This window comes from Schistocerca serialis, chromosome 2 (assembly GCF_023864345.2).
Source record: "Schistocerca serialis cubense isolate TAMUIC-IGC-003099 chromosome 2, iqSchSeri2.2, whole genome shotgun sequence".
Classification (NCBI taxonomy): domain Eukaryota; kingdom Metazoa; phylum Arthropoda; class Insecta; order Orthoptera; family Acrididae; genus Schistocerca; species Schistocerca serialis.
The window spans coordinates 756,183,585-756,207,104 of record NC_064639.1 but is presented as its reverse complement, the minus strand read 5'-3'; the positions used below and the strand labels follow the sequence as shown (position 1 = coordinate 756,207,104).

Here is a 23,520-nt window from a genome sequence, read left to right as displayed (position 1 = left end):
TCTTTACGTACTACACGAATAGGTAATAAAAAATGGGGGTTCCTATTTTAAAAAATGCAGTTGATGTCCATTTGACCTATGGCAGCGCCATCTAGCGGGGCAACCGTAGCACCATCTGGTTTCCCCCTTCAAGCTAGATGAGTTTCATTCTTAGTAGTTTTTTCGTTTGATGCTTATTTTGTGAGATATTTGGCCTGATCACTATCAATGGACCACCCTGTATAATGTAAGTCCAAGATCATACCTGTCACAAATTGTCTAGTCAGACAAAAATTCATATAATTGTTTCTCAATACATTGTTTCTCTGGCACACTTCATTATAAAGAACACTACTCTTTTTGAAAGCAACTCAACAGTCTACATGTGTGACACCAAACATAATAATGACATATATTACCAACATAAAATTCTGCTCTTGGTGCAGAGAGATGCTTCACATGCCAGAACAAATATGTTAAGCTTTCTTTCTACTGAGCTTAAAAAGTTAAGAAATAGAAAATTTACATTCACAACTAAACTATGCCAATTGTTCTTGAATATATCTTCCTATTCTACTGAGGATTTTGTAAATGAAAGCTTACAAAGATCAAGGTCACAGACTGTGGTCACGAGTGTGTGAGTTGTGCTTGTGTGTATGTTATCCACTTTAGAAGAAGGCCTTTTTGCTGAAAGTTCACATCTCACATATTTAGCAGTCTCTCTGTATTGCCTGTCTGTGGCTCAACGTCTCCTCTATATGGTGACTTACAAAAGAAAAGATATGGTTAAATAGATTTATGATTATCAAATGTCAATAGAGGTACCATATTTTATGTAGATGAGCTTATTTTCTTTCAGTTACTGTGCCGTGCAAATATAGAGAATTTTCACTGTTGCCGTGACAGGCCTCTAAGGGTTGTGGAGTGAACTTAGTATTATTAAGTTTTGATAAGGAACCCATGTACAGAAATGCACCATTTGGATGTAAAATATGTTTGTAGACTAAATCAATTTAAAATATCCTGCTTCATGATATTCAGAAAGTGGGAACAATAATCTCTGACCTGTGTGCTCTACAGCAGCCCATGGCATGAAAAAAGTTTTAAGTATTCATCATTTGGTTCTCTTCAACATGATGTAGGACATCTTCTTCAAAGCTGCGAGTGCGACTCATTGATGGAGTACCACAATCAACCCTCCTCATTGCAAACATGCCAGTTTCTCACAGCTGTTGCTGTGGTCAGACAAAAGTGGTATGTGATGTCGTAATGCCAAAAGAGACTGATGATGGTACCCTCTTTTCAGTTTTTGTGTGACCTGTGAAGTGGTGGATCTGAAAGTGATCCAAACTTCAAACTTATTTTCCATCCCAGTGGTACATTTCTGGACATCGGTTCCTGATCAAAACTTTATCTATTATGTCCTGCATACAGCCCTAGTAGCCTGTAATAGGAATTGTGAAACATACTGTATATTTTTATTATGTATGTATTGCTGAACTGATTGCCCAGCTGTGTGATAACAATAGTTTTGTCAAACTATTCTGATGATGCCATCATTGAAGTGTGAAGATAAAACTCATTTTTTTATTTGTAATAGTGAAGCATCTGTTTATAGTTCTGTTGAGTAGTAAATTGTAATTGAATATGCATGTAAATATATGTAAACATAATCTGGACATGTTTGACATCCACAGCATGCTCATAACTTTATGGAACATGCATAAATAAATAAAAATCTGGATAAGTACAAGTAGAATTCTTGCACCAAGTGTTCCATACAAACTTTATTATGTTTGTAGATAGAATGAGAATTTTACAATTTTTGCCTGTTATCAATATCAATGCTGATAAGATATCAAAATATGTGACACAGACGACCAAACATTTTGATAGCACTAATGTAGAAGCTTACATTTTTTTACTCCACCAAGGGGCTGTAGACTTTGTGCAACATAAATTCCAACTTGGTACAACAACCTTTCCTGAGAAAAAGGGGTCTTAACAGATGGGCAGACATACAGACAAACAAAACCTACCCACCTCATTTTTCTAATTTTGGTGCTATCTTTGATCATTCCATTGTCTGTCTTTACAGAAATGTCATTTTTCTTGTCTCACTCTTTGCTATTTTCCAAATTGTCCTCATCTTGTTACCAGAGGAATTTACTCTTTCTTGAAAGTACACTTTGATTAACAGATGACTTTGCTTAGAATTTCACAATAAACTTTGTAACATGGTTAACCATGTCAAGTCTTTTCTGAAGGTATTCATCTGAAGTGTAGCCATGTATCCAAGTGAAAAACTGACAGTAAACAGGTACTGAATAGAACTGGGGAGACAAGGGTTTTGTGGCATAACTTGAATAAAAGAAGGGATCAGTTGATAGGACATATTCCGAGACATCAAGGGAGCACCAATCTGTTACTGGAGGGAAGTGTCAGGTAAAAATTGTAGAGAGAGACCAAGAGATAAGCAGATTCAAAAGGATGTAGGTTGCAGTAGCTATTCAGAGATGGAGAGGCTTCCATAGGATGGAGTAGCATGGAGAGCTGCATCAAACCATTCTTTGGACTGAATAACACAACAATAACAGTAAGTATTTGTGCAGCCTCACAGACTTCATAGAATACAGTGAATTACTCACTGAAGTGCCAACAAGACTGGTATAGGAATGCGTATTCAAATACAGAGATATGTAAATAGGCAGAATACAGCACTACCAACATCCTGGCCACGGTGGTAATACCGGTTCCCGTCAGATCACCAAAGGTAAGCACTGTTGGGCTGGGCTAGCACTTGGATGGGTGACCATCTGGTCTGCCAAGCATTGTTGGCGAGCATGTTGCACACAGCCCTTGTGAGGCAAAATTGAGGAACTACTTGATTGAGAAGTAGCAGCTCTGGTCTCAGAAACTGAAATACGGCCAGGAGAGCAGCGTGCTGACCACATGTCCCTCCACATCCACATCCAGTGATGTCTAGGGGCTGAGGATGACATGGCAGCCAGTTGGTACTGTTGGGCCTTCATGGCCTGTTTGGGAGGAGTAGAATTCAGTGCTGTGGTCAGCAAAGTCTATATAAGACAACAAGTGTCTGGCACAGTTTTTAGATCAGTTACTGCTGCGACAATGGCAGGTTATCAAGATTTAAGTGAGTTTAAACATGGTGTTACAGTTGGCACAAGAGTGATGGGCCACAGCATCTCTGAGGTAGTGATGAAGTGGGGATTTTCCCATATGACCATTTCACGAGTGTACCATGGATATCAGGAGTCCAGTAAAACATCAAATCTGCGACATTGTTGCAGCTAAAGATCCTGCAAGAATAGGACCAATGACGACTGAATGGAATTATTCAACATGACAGAAGTGCAACCCTTCTGCAAATTGCTGCAAATTTCAATTCTAGACCATAAAAAAATGGAAGCATATGAACTATTCAACAAAACATCATCGATATAGGCTTTTGGAGCCTAAGGCTCGCTCATGTACCCTTGGTGACTGCATGACACAAAGCTTTACTCCTCGCCTTGACCCCTCAACACCAACATTGGACTGCTGATGACTGGAAACATGTTGAATGGTGGGATGAGTCTCTTTTCAAATTGTATCAAGCAGGTGGATGTGTACAAGTATGGAGACAACCTCATGAATCCATGGACCCTGCATGTCAGCAGGGGACTGTTCAAGCTGGTGGAGGCTATGTAATGGTGTAGGGCATGTGCAGTTGGAGTGATATAGGACCCCTGATGTGTCTAGATACGGCTCTGACAGGTGACACGTATGCAAGCATCCTGTATGATCACTGCATCTATTCATGCCCTTTGTGCATTCTGATGGACTTGGGCAATTCCACAGGAGAATGTGACACTCCACACATCCAGAATTATTACAGAGTGGCTCTAGGAACACTCTTCTGAGTTTAAACACTTCTGCTGGCTACCAAAATTCCCATACACATGAACATTATTGAGGATATCTGGGATGCCTTGCAACCTGCTGTTCGGAAGAAATCTCCACCCCCTCATACACTTACAGATTTATGGACAGCCCTGCAGGATTCATGGTGTTAATTCCCTCCAGCACTACTTCAGAGTTTAGTCAAAGTCCATGTTGTGTTGTGGCCGTTCTCCTTGCTCAGAGGGCCCTACATGTTTGATAGTATACGTGTGTGTGTGTATTTATTCAGAATAGTGCTTTGTACTCTCAAGCAATATTTCATTAAGTTGTCAGCGGACATTAGACAGGAAATTGTAATATCCCATTTTGCTTCAGAGTACTAAGCACTATTCTGAACATATCTATAGACACACACTGAAGAGCCAAAGAAACTGGTGCACCAGCTTAATATCGTGTAGGGCCCAATGAGCATGAAGAAGTGCCACAACATGATGTGGCATGGACTCGACTAGTGTCTGAAGTAGTGCTGGAGGTAACTGATACCATGAATCCTGCAGGGCTGTCCATAAATCTGTAAGAGTATGAGGGGGAGGAGATCTCTTCTGAACAGCACGTTGCAAGGCATCCCAGATATGCTCACTAATGTTCATTTCTGGGGAGTTTGCCGACCAACGGAAATGTTATACCCAGAAGAGGGTTCCTGTAGCCACTCCGTAGCAGTTCTGGACATGTGGGATGTCACACTGTCCTGCTGGAATTGCCGAGTCCACTGGAATGTACAAAGGGCATGAATAGATGCATTGATCAGACAGGATGCTTACATACATGTCACCTCTCAGAGTTTTACCTAGACATATCAGGGGTCCTATATCACTCCAGCTGCATATGCCCTACACCATTACAGAGCCTCCGCCAGCTTGAACAGTCCCCTGCTGACATGCAGGGTCCATGGATTCATGAGGTTGTCTCCATACCCATACACGTACATCCACTTGATACAATTTGAAATGAGACTCACCCAACCAGTCAACACTCCTATCTTTTTCTGCTCCCTGTTCATCCTTCCCCCTTTCCCCATCTCACTGCCCCATACATACACACAAAATTCAAGCTTTCGCAACAAACGGTTGCTTCATCAGGAAAGAGGGAAGGAGAGGGAAAGACGAAGGGATGTGGGTTTCTGAACAGGGGCTCCAGATCTATACGAAAATTATTTTTACTTTTAGTAATTTGTTTGTCAGTTTCCTATAGAAACTTATTATTAACCTGAACTACATTTAGGATGTAAATGTTTTGGTGCCTGAGTGTGAGAATCCCTAGTTTCTCGAAGAGGCTTCTGCAAGATGTTTGGTTATTAACTTTACATAAAGTTTCTCTGTTTGGTGTTTCCACACTTAAACACATATTGTTTAATAAAAATAATACAAGAGTGAACCCTGGAGAATAACTGACAATTGAAATAAGTTGAGTGACGGTTGTAAAGCATTTGTATTGTTTGAGGCAGAAAGTGAATGTGGGGACTGGCCATCTAGCCTTGCCCATTCATACTGTGTGTGGACAGGAGGCCACTCTTTCAGCTGGGTATGAGCAGGCACATGGAGAAAGGGGTGTACTAGGTACTGGGCACTCTAATGTTATATGGCATGTTAGAGAGCCCCTTAGGAAAATAGCACACAGGGCTGGAAAGAAATGCAATGTCTGCTCAGTGTGTCTGCCAGGGGGGCTCATCTGAGAAGTGGAGGAGACCCAGCCTGCAGCTATCAAGCATACAATGCTCAGTCATCTTCAAGATGTGGTAGTGACCCCTATTGCTTGGGTTCTGAGGCCATTCTCAATTTCTACAGATGGCTGTAAGAAGTAGTGAAGACTGCAGCCTAGTTCATGGGGTGCAAGTGGAACTCACAATTTGCAGTATCATTCCAGGAACTGATTGGGTTCCATTGGTCAGGAGGTGACTGGTGGGTCTCAAACAAAGGATTTGTAGATTCTGTGATGGCCTAGGCTGCAGTTATCTGGACCTTCGTTATGGGGAGAAGATTTGTAGAACTCCCCTTGATAAGTCAGGGATGCACTACCAGGAAGCAGTTACTTGGATAGAAGGTTACTTGTGGAGTCCATGTGGTTTTTCTTTAGGCTAGGTGATAGTTTGTGGTCCACCAATCACATCCTATTCCAGTCCTGTCACTGGCTTATCCTGCCCTATCAGACGCTGGGCAACCTGTGAAAGTGGCTACGTTGTATGCCATCTCTGCTGCAATCATTGTGCAGATTTTTATGTTGATATGACTATCAACCAACTGTCCAGCAGGATGAATTGTGACTGCAAAAGTGAAGCCAAGAGCAAAGTAGACCACCCTGTGCACAACATGCAGCTGAACACAACATGCTTGATTTCAATACCTAAGCCATCTGGATCTTCCCCTCCAGCACCATCTTTTCTGAACTGTGCAGATGGGAGTTACCTTTACAATACATTCTCTGCTCCTAAAATTATCCTGGTCACAACCTACAGTAACCTGGTGTCACCACACCCTCCACCCAACAGTTTTCACCCACTCTGGCCTATCACCTTCTCTCTACTCTCATTTTCCATCCTTTTTGTGTGCAAACACACCCACCCATGTTTTTCCTTCCCCACTCCTCTCTTTTTTGCTCCCTGTTCACCCCTCCCCCTTTCCCCATCTCCCTGCCCCACAGGGACCTCCCAATGCTGCATCTGTTGGCAGTCTAGTCCCATACACTCTGCCAGACAGTATGGTTGAATGGATCCATCTCCTTTTTAACATCTGACTATCTATGTCCCCTGCAAACAACCGACCACAAAATGTCACATGTCTGTTCCACCTGTCTGCCAGGTCTTGTTTCACATTGCCAATAGAGTTCAATACCAAATTCATTGCACCAGTACACTGTGTTTCTTTTTTTTATCTGGTTTAGTAGTTACAAATCCAATGGTCCTGTTACAGTGGTGACACCAGTTTCCATCAGGTCATCAAAGTTACATGTTGTCAGGCTTGGCTGGCACTTGGAAGAGTGACCAACAAGGCCTGCCAAGCAGAGTGCACTCAGTCTTGTGAGGTCACCTGAGGAGCTACTTGACTGAGAAGTAGTGGCTCTGGTCATGAAAATTGGCAGTGGCCGGCAGAGCAGAGTAATGTCCATATGCTTCTCATTATCCACCTCCTGTTACTCCTATGGGCTGAGGGTGACACAATGGTCAGTTGTTACTGTTGGGCTTCCAAGGACTTCATTTTAACTGTTTCCAGTGATATAACAGCCCAGTTTTACTATGGGAATCCTGTTACAGCTCCAAGTTCAAGTGTCTTCTCCTCAGGAACTGTGCATAATGTTATTGCAGGCCATGTACATTACAATACCTCAGTCACTGCTATGGACTTGGTTGTCTCAGTGTCCAAGACTGCCAAATATTTTATTAAAAGACCTGCTACATGTTTGTGTATTGTTTCTGTGAGTGATCCTATCCTCCAAATAAACAACATGTTGTATGTCATCAGCAGTGACATCAAGAGTTTATGAATTATGCTGGTAGAGTATGCAGTCTGAACTTATGCAACTCATATAGTATCTGGGAAGTCAGCAATATCAGCAGCTGGCACAGTCAGTGAAATATGCAAGAATGACAACAGCAAAATCGGATCTTGTTCTCGTTAATAAAAAGCTCAATGACAATACATTCTTCTCAGCTAGCACTCACTCCTTTCAATGAATGTTCAGGAATGGAAGTTCTACCTCTGACATTTATAACACTGTGGTCAAGCTTTTTATGTAACTTAACCAAGTCTTACTATAATATACTATGCTTGTTACAAAGACTAAAATCATTACCTGAACCTAATTCTTTGCATTTGTGTGAAGTTTGTGGCTTACTGGCAGCACATTTCATCCATAGAACACATGTCATAATTACACTCGTTCTACATTCTGGTCCTGATGGTCCATCTGGTGCCGACTGGCCACCATCTCATCTTATCCCTTATGGCATCCTCTTGATGCAGTATGGTCAAGGGGTCAATACACTATTTTTCCAGCCGTTGTTGACTTCCCAGATCTCAAACCTGAAGTCTCAGAAAGCTGAGTGCACCATGTGACAGTCCTCCCACCAGTGCAAAATTCCTGTCAGTACCAGGAATTGAACCTGGGTCCTCTCCATGGTAGTCAGACATACTGACCTCTCAGCTATATCGGTTAAAGGTTGTAATAAATAGGTCAGAATTTCTACAGTGTCATAAGTTATCATTACAGACTTATAAACCTTGGTTTGATAACTTGAAAGGGCTTAGCTGCCCTTGTCATTTTGTCAGAGTACATGAGTACATTCACAGGATGGATGGCAGATTGAAGCATTGAGTACAACACAATAATATTCTGGTTAGTTCTCAGCAGCTCTGTCAACATTGATGCAAAGTGGATTTGGTCCTCTGTGTGACAGAAGGACAATTCTTAAACCACACAAAACTTCCCAATCACAACCATTATCATCTGATTCTACTTAAGAATCACCTACTTTTTCAAGGCTGCTATTGTATCTAATATGTTTTGAGACTTGTGCTTGGCATAGCTGCCATCATAACTGTACTGAATGCATTTACTGTCACAGAATTGGGCATATCCACAATGTCTGCCAGGTGGTAAAATGAAAATGCTCTGTATCTAATATGCATCTGATTTCATCTCCTTGGAATCCAGCATCAGGGACAGCACATAATTTATGTATTACATTGCATATTAAGAAATGATGATAAGCATAGAACCAAATGAAAGCAGAATGTAGAGATTATGTGGTAAATAGTGTTGTGTTGTCCATATCACATATGACAGATCCATACCCTTCCAAGTTTTGAAAAGATCTTTGTCAAGAATTGTCAGATTTATTTGCCCCCAGATTGGTTTGTGCTTCATCACTACACATCTCTTTCCTTCCCTTAGCAGCCCCATGATTTTTTCAGGCCTGTTTGTAGATACAGTCAAAGTTAAAATGCAATTATTAGTGGATATTTGTGTCAGAAGTAAATTGCATCTGAGTCATAATTTCAAAGCTGCAATAAATTCTTAGAGATGGAAGAAGGAAGGAAGGAAGATTAGATTTAACATCCCATCAACAGCAAGGTCATTAGAGATGGAGCACAAGTTTTGACTGTTTTAAGGAAGGAGAAGGAAATCAGCCATGCCCTTTCAAAGGAACCATCCTGGCATTTGCCTGGAGTCATTTAAGGAAATCACAGAAAACTACATCTGAATGGCTGGACTTGGATCTGAACCATCATCTTCCTGAATGCAAGTCCAGTGTGCTAATCACTGTGCCACTTCACTCAATTAGAGATGGAATCATAACCTCTCTTTGCTTAGAAGATATTTTATTGTGGTGAAACAGTGTGTGTGCTTTTTGCAGAGAGATTTGTCAGACATATATTAACAACTGCCATTTGGTGTTGATCACAGAATTTGGTGATGGTAAATATGATTTTTTAGTTATATAGGTATAAGTGTTTATTTCTGGATGCAGCCAGTGCACCAGCAATTTTACAGACTTATTCAAACTTTAAGTTGCACCATTCTGCATAAATTACTTGGATATCATTGTTAAGGGCCAAGAAGATATGCAATGGGACTACTGATTAGAAAGTTGATTTTTTTTTTTGGTTCAGTCAGTATTTTCAGTTGAATGAAACAACTAACTGAAACTGATCTCTGCAGCCACATTAGCTCTATGACTGTTTCTTATTCAGTCTCCAGGTTTGAATGGTTTTGCTTAATGTCAGATAATTGACTGACAAGTCACTGGTGTTTACATCACTCAGTCTCCAGTTAGGAGTGCCCTTGTATGTATACTTTTTCAGTCTTTTCAATGATATATGAGAGCTGAATAGTATTGTCTACTCATTTAAAGGCAAATAATTTATATTGTTTCAAGAAGAGGAATAAAAAAGTATATTTCCATGAATGAAGTACTTTTAAAATTTTGCATTTATTTATTTAAATACAAAATATCCATACTCCTTTCATTAAATATCAATTTTTGGTAGTTTTAAAAGTTTAATAATTGGTGCTACATTGTACATTTATATCTACATAAGTGAACAATTACTATTGTAATTTAAATTTATTGGGGCTCTGTCTCTCTCTTTCCACTGGTTTGGACCCATCACCAAAATCATCTTTTGGTAAATGGTGAGGTGACATGAACAGAAAGTGTAGAACATACTTCTTTGTTTGGTGACTTAATCACCTGCTTTTTAACCATGTAATTTGACCAAGTCAAAAGTATGCTTCACTTTGTGTTAAGGTCTTACTCTAATATATTACGCTTGTTACAAACACTGAAATCATTAACTGACCCCAGTACTTTGCATTTGTGTGAGATCTGTGGCCTACTGACAGCACAGTTCATCCATAAAACACATGTGATAATTACCATTGCTCCACATTCTGACCCTGCTGGACCATCTGGTGCTGACTGGCCACCATCTCATCTTATCCTTATGATGAAAAGGTCAATACACTACTTTTCCAGCCATTGTTGACTTCCCATATCTCAATGCATCAATGCATGAGGTGCACTTATTTGTGTGTGTGTGTGTGTGTGTGTGTGTGTGTGTGTGTGTGTGTGTGTAGGTGTCCTTTCCTGAAGAAGGCTTCAGCTGTGCCTGTCTGCAGCTCAACAGTGCTTAGCAATATATACTTTTCATAATATTGTTAATATTCCTACCTGGAGTTTCCACTGGTTTACTTTCATGAAATGACACTGTAGTGAAGCTAGGATATTACATTTCACCTGCATAATTTTCACATACTTAGTGTAATGTCTGCATTTCCATGTAATTTATCAGCACTGTCACAGACCTATGAAAAGAGCAGATTATCTTCCCTGGTTAGTCTTATAAAACAAAATCTTGAACTAAATGTGTAGAATCTCACAATATAATGAAAAGGATTGTTGCTACTCCCCATATAATGGAGATGCTGAGTCGCACAAAGGCATAACAAAAAGACTGTCAGAAAGTTAATTTTTGACCAACAAGGCCTCTCTCAAAAATAGACAAAACACTCTCTCTCTCTCTCTCTCTCTCTCTCTCTCTCTCTCTCTCACACACACACACACACACACACACACACACACACACACACACACACACCTCCAGCCCCAGCTGCCATCAGACATTGTGGCCATGTGTGTGTGTGTGTGTGTGTGTGTGTGTGTGTGTGTGTGTGTGTGTGTGTGTGTTTGTGATTTTGGCCTATTTTAGAGGAAGACCTTTTTGGCCAAAAGCTAACTTTCCTACGATCTTTTTGTTGTGCCTCTCTACAACTCAGCATCTCCGCTATATAGTGAGCAACAACTATAAGTTTCATTATATTGTTATATTCCATCCCGAATTTTCCACTGTTTGTGTAGAGTCTAAAGTTCCATAATTTGTAATGTACTGGTAATAAATTTAGTCACTGTAACTAGTTTTTAAACAGAATACTAGACTAATAGCTTGGAGTGAAAAAATATTAAAATGGAATATCTTGTTAATTGGGTCTACTTCTTGTACTTTGATTATAATTATTTCCCTTTTCCTTATATGTATCTCTATATACTGTCATCACAGAATTTTTATGACCTTGTGGCATTTCTGAAATCCGTAGAAAGATAGTATAGCATTTCCTGTTATGAGTATATCACTTCGTGCACAAGTCTGCATCAATTGTTGTTCCATAATTGATATACTCATTGTCATTAGTGTACTTACTTTTAACTCACTGTCAGAAAATGCTGCACACCAAGGAGAAACTGCAACCAGATTCCATGCTTTGTCATACCGACACATGTCATATATTGTAGATATATCATCTGTAACAAAATATTGTGATTTATTTAATCTGAACTAGTATGTTGCTATTAAAAAAATTGAAATGCATTAATGATATTTTACCATATTTCAGTTGATAACGAAACCCCAGTCTCTTGCTAACATTAGCTATCACTTCCTCCATCCATGGCCCCTCTTCAAACAGTGTTTGTTCAATTTTTGCATCAGGGTTATCATCTACCATTGTTTTCCATGCATTGCAGGTGTCATATGGCTAGAAGAAAATTATGTCTGTCATTTGTGGAGTAGGTAATACAGAACAGCAAAAAACTTAATATTTAGGTCATAGCATCTGTGTTTCACTAGTGAATAAAATGTTGCCAATTTTAAAGGTATACAGCAATCTTTTATAATAAATGAAACTCTTACATCCTTGTTTGTTGCTCGACATATGTCTATGGTGGTTAAATGGTGAATTAAAGCAATTTACTTTTGATAAAAGTGGTCTGTCTGAAACTATATTTCAGATGATTTATACATAATTAATGTAGTTTACTGCAGATGCCCTGTCTATTGGTGGTGAGCAAGCTCTTGCTCAGTACACAGAAAGTGTTACTAAGAAAGATCTTCGAGCCAGGCATTGCCCCTTTCCCCCTCCCCCCCCCCCCCCCTCGCATATGCCCCTAATCTTCTGAACACCCCCAGCAACCATGAAAGCCATGGCTTTGACTACTTCTCATTTTCCTCAGAAATTGTATTATGTGATGCTAAAAGAAAAAGGACTAACATTATTCAATCAAAAGTACATAACACTGGAATACTCTCCAATTGAGCTGTATCAGAGTGCCAGGATTACAAACCTGTTTTCCATGACAGTTTCAGTCACTAAAGGATGTCTTGTCTACAACCAATATGTTGCATAGAATTACAATTTTTTTTTTATATTTTGAAAATAAAGTCAGTATCAGAAAGAAGAAAGTTACAGCTATGGAATAATTTGATTAAAAAAACTGAGCTTTGGCGCATAGTCAAGTTTGTCATCCACACTCCACTTGCATGTTTTCTAATGTCACCTATCCACCATCCATTACGTCTCCATCATGGTTCAGATTCAGATTCAGATTCTTTACTGGTCATTCAGCATTATTACATGCAATAGACTTCATCAGTTCACTTAACCTATTAATTTTACAAAATAAATTTTTACATATTTAAGTTGATATTGGGCATTTCTAAAAATTCTTCTAATGAATAGAATGGATTAGTTAACAAGAAGTTATGAACATTGTTTTTAAATAATTTGTCAGGCTTGATTGACCCATTTTTAGACAATTTGTTATATATTTTAATTGCCATATACTTATGACTATTGTTAGTTTTAGCTAATCTATTTTGTGGCAACAACAGAGAAGTACATGTTCTTGTATAGTAGTCATGCCTATCATTTGTTACACTTAAATTAGGTAGTTCAGCAAGTATGTAGTTAACACTGTCAAGAATATATAAATTAATAACTGTTAAAATTCTATATTTAATGAACAATGGTTTACAATGTGTTCTATTATCTACCTTAGCCATTACTCTGATTGCTTTCTTCTGGATCACCATAATTTCATTTATTTTTCTGCTGTTTCCCCAGAGTATTAACCCATACCTTAAAACAGATTGAAAAAAGGCAAAGTACGCTGTCCTTTCGTACTCAAATGTCACACAACACATCAGTCTCTTCAACAAATATATAACTCTTGACACCCTAACCACTATGTGATCAACATGGGAGTTCCATGTTACACTGTTGTCAAGTACAATACCTAAAAACTTTGCCTTTTGTTTTTCTATTTTTGTAGTCTTTGATAGACTGAACCACATATTCTGGGTCTTTTCCTCATTTAATAGCAGACCATTGGCATTAAACCATGATGTTGCATTTTCTTTTGCCAATTTCATATCACTTACAAGGTTATCAAGTACATGGTTTACAGATAGAAAAGTTGTGTCATCTGCATACATATATGTCTTTACATCTATATTTTCTGGTAAGTCATTTATGTGTACAAGGAAAAGAAGTGGTCCCAATTTAGATCCCTGTAGCACTCCATGTTGAACCTCGAGTATGTTTGACAGATGACTTCCTGAACTCACCACCTGTTTCCTTTTATTGAGGTATGATTTGATGAGTTTTAAACTTTTATCGCACATTCCATAGTACTCAAGTTTAGAGAGCAGAAGTGCATGGTCAACACAGTCAAAAGTTTTGCTCAGATCACATAAGGTTACCTGTGTGTGCGCATGGTCCTCAAATGCTGCTAGAATGTCTCTGACTAAGAGCTCTATGGCATGTATAGCTGACCTTCCTTTTCTGTAACCAAACTGTGATGCACTTAACATATCATTTAGTTCTAGGTACTCATACATCTGCTTATATATTATGCCTTCAAAGACTTTTCCTAGTGCTGGAATTACTGAAATTGGTCTGTAGTTTGCAGTATCTGATTTGACACCCTTCTTAAAGACTGGAGTTACCTTGGATAGTTTGAGAGGATCAGGAAAAAACCCTTCTATGAGACACAGGTTTATAGAATATGTTAATGGTGCTGCAATGTAATGTATGATTTCTTTCAATAGATTGTTTGACATATTAAAAATATCTGTACTGTATGAATTTTTCATTTCTTTGACTATTTTAAGAACTTCATGTTGGTGTACCTCTTTGAAGTGTTTCAATGATGATCTGGCCCTATTATGATTTAGGTTTGCTCTCTCAAGATAATCTATACATGTTACATTGGGTTTACTGATCAGCTTTTTGATATCACCAGCACAGCTTACAAAATATTTATTGAATGTATCTGCTGGTATTGGGACTGTCTTGTCGAAGTTTCTGACTTCACCTTTAACAGTATTAATTACTGATCAGGTTGTTTTGCATTGGTTTTTACTATTTTGTATGAAATTTGTGTTGTATCTTTGTTTCACCAATTGCAACTCTTTCTTATACAGTTTCTTAATGTTTTTTTTAGATCCTTAATTTCATTAAAATTGTTTACTTTGGCAAGATGCTTCAACAGCAGTAGCTTATTTTTTAGATTCTCCAATTCTTTGGTGTACCAAAATTTACCCTTTCTTGTTTTATGGTATTTCTTTTGAGCAAGATGGGCTTTTAAAATACCTGTTAAGTAATTGTGGAATGTTTCATAAACTGTTGGGGCACTGGAAACACAGTTTTGAAATAATTTGTCCCAGTTTGTTATGCTCAGCTGGTGTGTTAGTTTTATGAGATTGTGTTTTGTTAATATTAAGGTATTAGATTTTGTTAACTTTTGTGCAGCCTTGCTCTCATCCCCTTTTATAAAATGTCTTAACTCTACTGTTAACATGGAGTGGTCTGATAAAACAAATTCCTTTACCTTGGTGGAGTACATATCACGAGCACAGTTGACAAAAGCATTATCCAAGCACGCTTGTAGTCTTGTTGGTTCTGAATTTACATGATGGAAGTTGTGCTGCCTTAGCACATTCAGTAACTTACTTGGACTAGTTTTGTTACATGTTACATCAAAGCTTGAATTAAAGTCTCCCCCAATTACAGTTACATACTGTTTCCATTTCGTTATGTAGCAGAGTACATGGTTTAAATTATCTAAAAAAGTTTTATCATCTGAGTCAGGGGAATGGTAGATACTTACTATGATAAGTTTCATTATATCACATATTATCCCAGTAATTTCAAAGTGTTTCTCTACACATGCCCAACTAAGATCTAGTTCTCTACACTCTATTTCATTTGAAACATAGACAACAGTACCACCATTACGGTACTGAGATCTGCAAAAACTGTTTCCATGTTTATAACCTTCTGGTACATAGTACTGTATTTGTTCTGGTTTAAGCCAATGTTCTGATAGACATAAGAAAGAATACTTATTCTGTGGCAATGACTCCTCCAGAATTTCAACTTTATTTCAAGACCCTGAATGTTTAAAAATAGTATGTTGTTGTGACTTATCTGTGAGTTAGCAGGCTGGTTTTTCTCATTTTTATTTTCTTCTTGGCTTGAAACCGTAAAAAATTATCACTGAATGACACAGATGTATTTTTCCTTTGTCTCCTCCTTAAGCATTGCTGTGTTGCTGCTCCAGTCGTTGTTGGTTCTGCTGCTGTTGCTGCTTCTGCTGATAACAATGGTGCTGCTGCTGTTTCACTTATTTCTGGTGTTTGTTGTTCCACAACTGCTGTGCCTTTCTGTGAATTATTAACATTTGGAGTGTTCACTTGCATTAATAAAATTTCACATTTGTCTTGGAGAGGTGTAGCTTCACTGACATCAGATTTCACATTGGAGTCTACAGGTAACACACACTTCCTGTGCATGAGAGGTATGACTTTTCTATCATCACACTGCACATTTGAGATTTTATTTACAAGTTCTAAAATTTTTGTTACTATTACATTTTTTCCAAGTACATTCAGATGAGAACCATGTGTTGTGTGAAATCTTTTCCCTAAATTGCTGATGTTCACGAATGTTACATTTTCAAACCACTTGAAAATATTTTGCATCTCTTTATTTGCAGTTTCAATTTCTTTATTTAAACAGGACCATTCTATCAAGTCGTAATGGTGTAGCACTGAAAAGACAATAACATTTGTTCCTCTCAGCTCATATAGTTTTCTTTTTGTTCCTAGCTATATCATTTGATCCCGCCAGGGAGATGGAAAAGTCCTTTTTGCTCAATGAGGAAATTTTTTCTTTACTCATTGACGTAGCAGCACTGAATTTTGCTCCAGGTTTTATTGCACAGTTAAAATTAAAATTCTGACTACTTGTACGCCCAAATTCAGTGGCTATATTTCGTCCTTGGCTGTCGGCATACAGTTCAGTTTTACCGGTACTTGCTGTTCCAAGATTACCTCTTTTCTGCCTACCTTTGCAGTAAGCGAAGTCTTGTTTGGCACTATTTATTATGTCTTTTTTGCTAACACATGTCGATATTGTCTCAGTAGAGCAGCTTAGCGGTGGAAGATTTTTCGTGAGCACTTTCGCATATGATCTTTTACTTAACTGCTGCTGAAATATTCCATGTTTTGCCTTATTCACAAAGTCGTTTGGTTTTCCACTTGGTACACTCGCACTGTTAACTTCACTGTCACAATCTGTAGTCTAAAGAGCTTGAAAGTAATTTTCGTTCACTACATTTATGTTTCTTTCATCGTTTCCTGTATCTTGTATTATCTGTTTGCGTCTTTTGTACTTCACTCCCGTCCAATTCTCCAACATATTCGTACTTTCATGGCGCGAGTTTTTTATGTTCCATTCCCTTTTTTCTTCTTTAAGTTTCTTGATATCCATCTTCAAGGAACTGATAATCAATTGTAAACTAGACACCCATACACTGAGCTTTGTAATTTCATCCTTACAACTGTCACAATTTTTCTTTTTCACGGCAAAATTCACACTTTTTCTCAGAGAAGCACAATGAATTTTTACACTAGCCGCCATCTTTCCTTATCTCCTGGAATCCAGCAAATACCTTCCTTGATCTAAGATCTGTTCACCTATCTGCATTTCATGCCCATTTCCATTTCATTTTCTTTATGGTCGTAATTAGATCTGGCTCTCTATACTGACTCCTGTTCCACTTGTTTGTTTTTCTGTCTCTCCTGACAACTTCCAACATGCAACTCTCTACATCTACAGCTACATCCTACATCCACTTACTGCAAACCACCATGAAATGTAAGTCAGAGACTACTTCCCACTGACCATGTATTAAGGTTTCTTCTTGTTCCATTTTAATGCTGAGTGCAGGGAGAATAACTGATTAAATGCTTCTGTGTTTGCTAAAATTAGTGTAATCTTGTCTCTGTGGCTCTTATGGGAGTGATACATAGAGGGTTGTAGTCTGTTTCTGGACTCCCCACTTAAACCTCTGTAAGTAGACTTTCACATGATAGACAGCATCTACCAGTTCTGGTTTTTCAGAACTTCCATGACATTCTCCCTTGGGTCTAACAAACTTGTTCATGCTGCTCTTCTTTGTATACATTAAATGTTCCCCATTAGTCTTATTTGGCATGTATCTCCACACACTTGAGGAATATTCAAGGATGGGTTGTGTGTCTCCTGTTGCAAGTGATCTGCTTTGCACATTAACTGCATTTTCCTAGTATCCTGTCAACAAACTGAAGTCTGCTACCTGGTTTACCTATGGTTCAGCCTATGTGGTCATTCCACTATGTATCCCCACAAATTTTTACACTGAAGGATATATAAGAACTGATTGATTCCAGTTGTGACATTCTCACTGAGTGACCTTCAGTTTTAGATTTGTTTCACATTATCAGTTCACAAAACTTTCATCCATTATGGATGAGGAGTGGGCTCCAGAAGATGTGGGGATCTTGTAAAATATGACTTCTTTATCCTGATGTCCAGTAGCACAGCACTTCCTGAGCACATTAAGGCAGGTTTCCTTCACCTAAGCATGTGGCTTTATGTTCCCAACAGAAAGTGCTGCTTGAAATGACAGTGCTTTTGGCATACTACTCTTGGGTGTAAGGGAGAAGCCACTTGTGACAAATGTGGTAAGGCCATTCGTGAAGAACTCACATGTTCTTCACCTCTGAAGTGTGTAAATTGCTCTGGGGCTCACCCTGTCTGGAGTCAGGATTTCAGCATATACCTTGAATAATGGAAGATACAAGAGCTTAAGATTATGAAGCATATCCCATATGGTGATGCCAAAAAGAAGTAAAAAGTCATGCTGTCCCCATTGGTTACTACCTTCTTTGCTTCAGTTACGAAACAGCCAGTGCAGAAGATCAATGCCGTTACACAAAGAGAGGTTGCTAGTGTCAGCACTAAGACCTGCATTTGTCGATGCACTTGTTTTGCAGCAATTATTTCACCACCTGTACCTCCATCAGAACATCAGAAAAGGTGGTGGTTGCTGATGTTGCAGAGCTCCATGCCTCTCTAAAGATTCTGTCTGCTCTGCTGTCCAGTGCTGCCATTACCACAGCCATAGTTGTGGCTTGGAAGCCTACCCAGAGCAAAAAATCAAAGATCAAGCATCCACCGCTGACAGAGTGGATAAGTAAACAGTCCTATGATATCAGTGTCATCCTCTCTGACATTTCCAATGAGTCTTCTCTTTTAGAGCTAATTGATCTCAATTTTGGACCGGGGCAATCACCTCACCCAAAGTCTGAGCATCCTCCCATTATGGACTCCCCTCCACAGCAGAAGGACAGTATAAAAGTACTACTCCCATGATAGATGGCTCCCATCCTACATTGGAATGTTAATGGGTTCAGGACACATGTTGAGCAACTGAAACCCCTAGCATAGGAAAACCACTTGTGCTTGTGTTTGCAAGAAATGCGTTTTAAAGCATCTGATGCCCCTGTACTAAGCAGCTATATGCACTAACAGAAAGATGACCTGACTCAGGAAAAGGCATAGGGAGGGGTAGCTGTGTTTGTCAATAATATGCACTACTCCTTTGCTCTTTCCCTAGTTATTGGTGTGCAAGCAGCTGCAGTTGAAATTCATGCATGTCAGAGGATCACTGTTTGTTCATTGTATTTAACTCCACAACATGCAATAGGCTCTTGTAGATCTTATGGAACAACTCCCCTGACCATTTATCCTAATGGGAGACTTCAACACCGATCATGTCTTGTGGGGCTTGACCTCTACTTGCCCTTGGGATTGGGCTTTGGAGAACCTCATAATGTCTCACGAGCTGTGCATCCTCAACACAGGTACTCCCAGTCATTTCTGTGCTGCTTCTGGGTCATTCTCAGGCATTGACCTCTCTTCCTGCTCAGCAGCCCTCATGGACTCTGTTCAGTGGAAAGTCACTGATGACCTTCATTCCAGTGACCATTTCCCACTCCATATGCACTTACAATGGGGTGTTATCTGAACAGAAGCCACCAAAATGGATGGCCAGCAGGGCTAACTGGATACTGCTCCACCAGCTTGCTATGTTTGAACATTGCATTGGTGTAAAGGAACACTGCAGTGGTGTCCAGGAATGGGTGTACCACATCACATGAGTGATCCGCCATGCTGCTGAATTATACATTCAAAGTTGTCAGGTCATCTTAGGAGGCAACCTGTCCCTTAGTGGCCTGATGAGTGCCATTCAGCTACCAGGGCAGGTGTGCAGCTCTTTGGCACTTTAAATGTAGCCCAAAAGCAAACAATCTCATAACCTTTAGAGTCGTGAGAGCCGAGGCTCAATGTGTAATTAAGGAGAGAAACTATGGGAATCCATCCAGAGGATTCCCAGTAAACATGGTAGGTTACTAATAGGTGCAGTGCTGAAACAGGGGTGTCTCCAAACAACGCCTGAGACATTGTTCTGACAGCAACTATTGCTGATGCTAGCCAGGATCTGGCGTTTTGACACTACCATGTGACTGCAGAGAGGGGCAAGCTGGACTTCAGATCACACATTTCTAAGTCATACAACTGCCCTTTTGCAGTTTGAGAACTGGAATCTAAACTGTCTGAGACTCCTGATACTGCGCCCAGTCAAGACCAAATCCAATACAGCATGCTTCAACATTTGCCAGCAGAATCAAAGGAACTCCTCCTTGAATGTTTTAATCATATATGACAGACATGCAACTTTCCCATCTTGTGGAGAGAGAATATTCTGATACCTCTCCTGAACCCAGGAAAGGGTCATACACGTCCCAGTAGTTAGCGTAATATCGCATTAATGAGTTGCATAAGAAAGATCCTGGAGTGAATGGTTAACCAACATTTTATCTGGTTGTTAGAGACCAGACAACTCCTTAGCTGCTTTCAGTGCAGATCCTGGAGATTTTGGTCCACTGTCGACAACCTGACCCTACTAGTGGCAGCCATTCAGCAGGCTTTCCTGTGTAAACATCAGTGTTTTGCTGTATTCTTTGATATCAGTAAGGTGTATGACACTACTTGGAAACACAGTGTTCTCATGCAACTCCAATGATGGGGCTTTCATGGCTACCTCCCCATCTTCATACAGTCCTTCCTGCCTAAGCACTTTTTTAGGTCCCAAGTTGGTGACGTTCCGTCAGATCATTCTGAGTAGAAGAATAATGTAGCTTAGGGCAGTGTTTCAAGTTTTACCCTGTTTGCCATGGCCACAAACAGTATCTCAGCTACTGTAAGGAGTACTTTACAGCACTCCTTATTTGTGGACAATTTTGCAGTTTTCTGTTTCTCCTCCAGTTTTGGAACAGTGATCTGTCAATCGCAACTTATGGTGTGGGAGTTGGAGGAGTGGGCTGCGAAGACAGGTTTTCAGTTTTCTGCAGATAAGCATGTGTGCTTGTTTGTTTTAATCATCCTCATCACATTTTTGATTCGCCTGATTTGCATATGAGAGACACCATTCTACATTTTAAAGACTCAGTGAGGTTTCTGGGCTTCATTTTCAACTTCAAACTGTCATGGTTACCACACCTGAGAGACCTGAAAGCCAGAACAAGGCACTGAATATCATACAAAGCCTTGGCCACAGGTCTTTGGGGGGATACAGGGTGTGTCTGCTCCAGTTTTGTAGGGCTTTTGTGCATTCACACCCAGACTATGGAGGCACAGTGGGGTCAGCAAGGCCATCTTACCTGAAGATTGCTGATGCTATCCATTGGGGGGGGGGGGGGGGGGGGGGAGATTAGGCTGACCACGGTTGCTTATAGGACCAGCCCCATACCCAGTCTCTTTGCTGAGACTGTGGAATCACCACTCAGCATCCAGTGGTACCTCAGGCATGTAAGTTCCTCACAGCTCCAAATTCACCTGCATAACATACTGTTGTTTGTCTGCCTCTGGAAAGCCTTGTTCCCATTGTCCATGAGCAACAATGGTGTCTGGGATTCACTTTCAGCGTGTGCTGAAGTCACTTAGTGTGGAGCACGTGCAACCTCAAATCCAGGTTTTTGATTGCCTGGCACCATTGTTACTGCAGAGGGGTATGGTAATTTTAGGTTTAGTGCACTCCTGCATATGTTTTAATACTTTATTTTATGACATTTTAACTGGGCACCACAACTTTACAGTGGTCTTTACAGATGGGTCAAAACAGGGGGACTCCATTGGTTGTTCTGTTGTTTTCTGTAATCTTGTTCTTGAGGTCTGACTATTTTGAGACTTTATTGTCTTCAATGCAGAATTGTATGTGATCTTGCAGTCACTGAAGCAGATGAGAAGTTCATCAAGTGCTAAATTCCTTACATGTTCCAATTCTCTGAATGCCCTTTACTCTCTACAATACTTGTACCCAGCAGATAAAATAGTCCATAACATCTAGGAAATCCTTATCCAACTATAATGGCTGGGGGAGGAGGTTTGTTTCTGTTGGGTACCAGGACACATGGGTATGGTGGGGAACAAATGGGCAGATGTAGCAGCCAAGGAAATGTGTCATGATGCTAAAATGTTTCAGTGTGCCATTCCCCTACGTGCTATCTCCTTGCTGCTGAGGTACAGAGTCATGCATCAATGGGAAGATAAGTAGCTGGAAGTGACAGATAATAAGCTGCATCTAGTAAAAGCCACCACGTGGCCATGGCATACCTCCTTTCAACCATGAAGATGAGATGAAGTCCTTCTTACTTGTATACACATAGCTTCTTGCTCCGGCACAATGACGCTCCAATGTGCAGTGCTTGTTGCATGCAGATCACTGTGGCCACACATTACTAGACTGTGTTTTATTTTTGAATCAGGGGGCTGCAGCAGCCCTCTATTTTAAGTGACATTGAAACAAATGTGGCAAAACTTTTAAGGATTTGTGATTTGTCCAACTTGTTTCCAAATATTTTAGGGAAATGTTCTCATTGTGTTAACAGGGGTGACTGGCCACTCATGTTTTTTGTAAGTGGTCTGCTGGTCACATATCCTTGGGTTGTTGTTTTACCTCTTCTGTCAGTTTACTTCTGCTTTAATCCCTGGTGCAGTATCTTTCACTCTTTTTCCCTTTGTCTTAAAGCTTGTGAGATGGAGTGATTGTGTGAGTGAATGTGAGTGCGGTGGGAGTGAGTGCGTGGAGTTATATTGTAGGTTTCATTCTTACTGCGTGCAACAATTTTCAATGTTAGCACTTTAATTCACATTTGTGTCATGGTGCTGAAAACCTTGCCACTGACTGCCCATAAAGTCAAAACATGCACACACACGCACACACACACACACACACACACACACACACACACACACACACACACACACACACACACACACACACACACACACATATTTATGAGACTGGTGGTATTCTTTTCTGCAATTTTAAGATCTGATCTTAAGTTTTTCACCATTTCTTACTATCACAACTTATTTTCTATTTACCTAAATAGCTACACAGATCACTTACCTTCAACAGAGTGTCATTTTCCAGAGGGGTAGGAAAATATACTCCTTGACTTGAACCAAATAATCCTTCAGCAAATTTTTCTGCACTTGCTTGGGTTCTCTGGGTATTGGTGTAGCGAAACTAGTGGCAAACAAATTATAGTAAGTAACTGTTATTCAGTGAGATTACCGCTAGTCAAAAAGTATGCATATTTTTATTTTACCAGAAGACATAATAATATTAAAACAGTGCACTTTTATCAACCTTGCTATGCAAACATTTTATATTGTCACATAGTAAGGTGACATAGTTTCTGAGATTCACAGCATTTGGTGTATTTGCACAAACTACTAAATACAGCACCAAGTAGTTTAACAATAACAGAAAATGGACCATACTTATTAATTTGATCACAGTTGAGTATCACTCTTAAGAATAAGTATCTCCAAAACTAAGGCATTTCTGAA

The 23,520-nt window shown here is 39.7% G+C and overlaps 1 protein-coding gene across 2 annotated transcripts in view; it reads right to left on the bottom strand.

Moving 5' to 3' along the window:
• Positions 1–23,520, bottom strand: part of LOC126457953 (multiple inositol polyphosphate phosphatase 1) — a 311,376-nt gene that overhangs the window by 36,388 nt on the left and 251,468 nt on the right. For both annotated transcript variants that reach the window (XM_050094684.1, XM_050094685.1), the window contains exons 5-7: positions 23,075–23,194; positions 11,820–11,970; positions 11,637–11,737 (exon numbers count right to left, since the gene is read on the bottom strand). In XM_050094684.1, the coding sequence (XP_049950641.1) occupies positions 11,637–11,737; positions 11,820–11,970; positions 23,075–23,194 (372 nt within the window). The remainder of the gene's footprint in view (positions 1–11,636; positions 11,738–11,819; positions 11,971–23,074; positions 23,195–23,520) is intronic.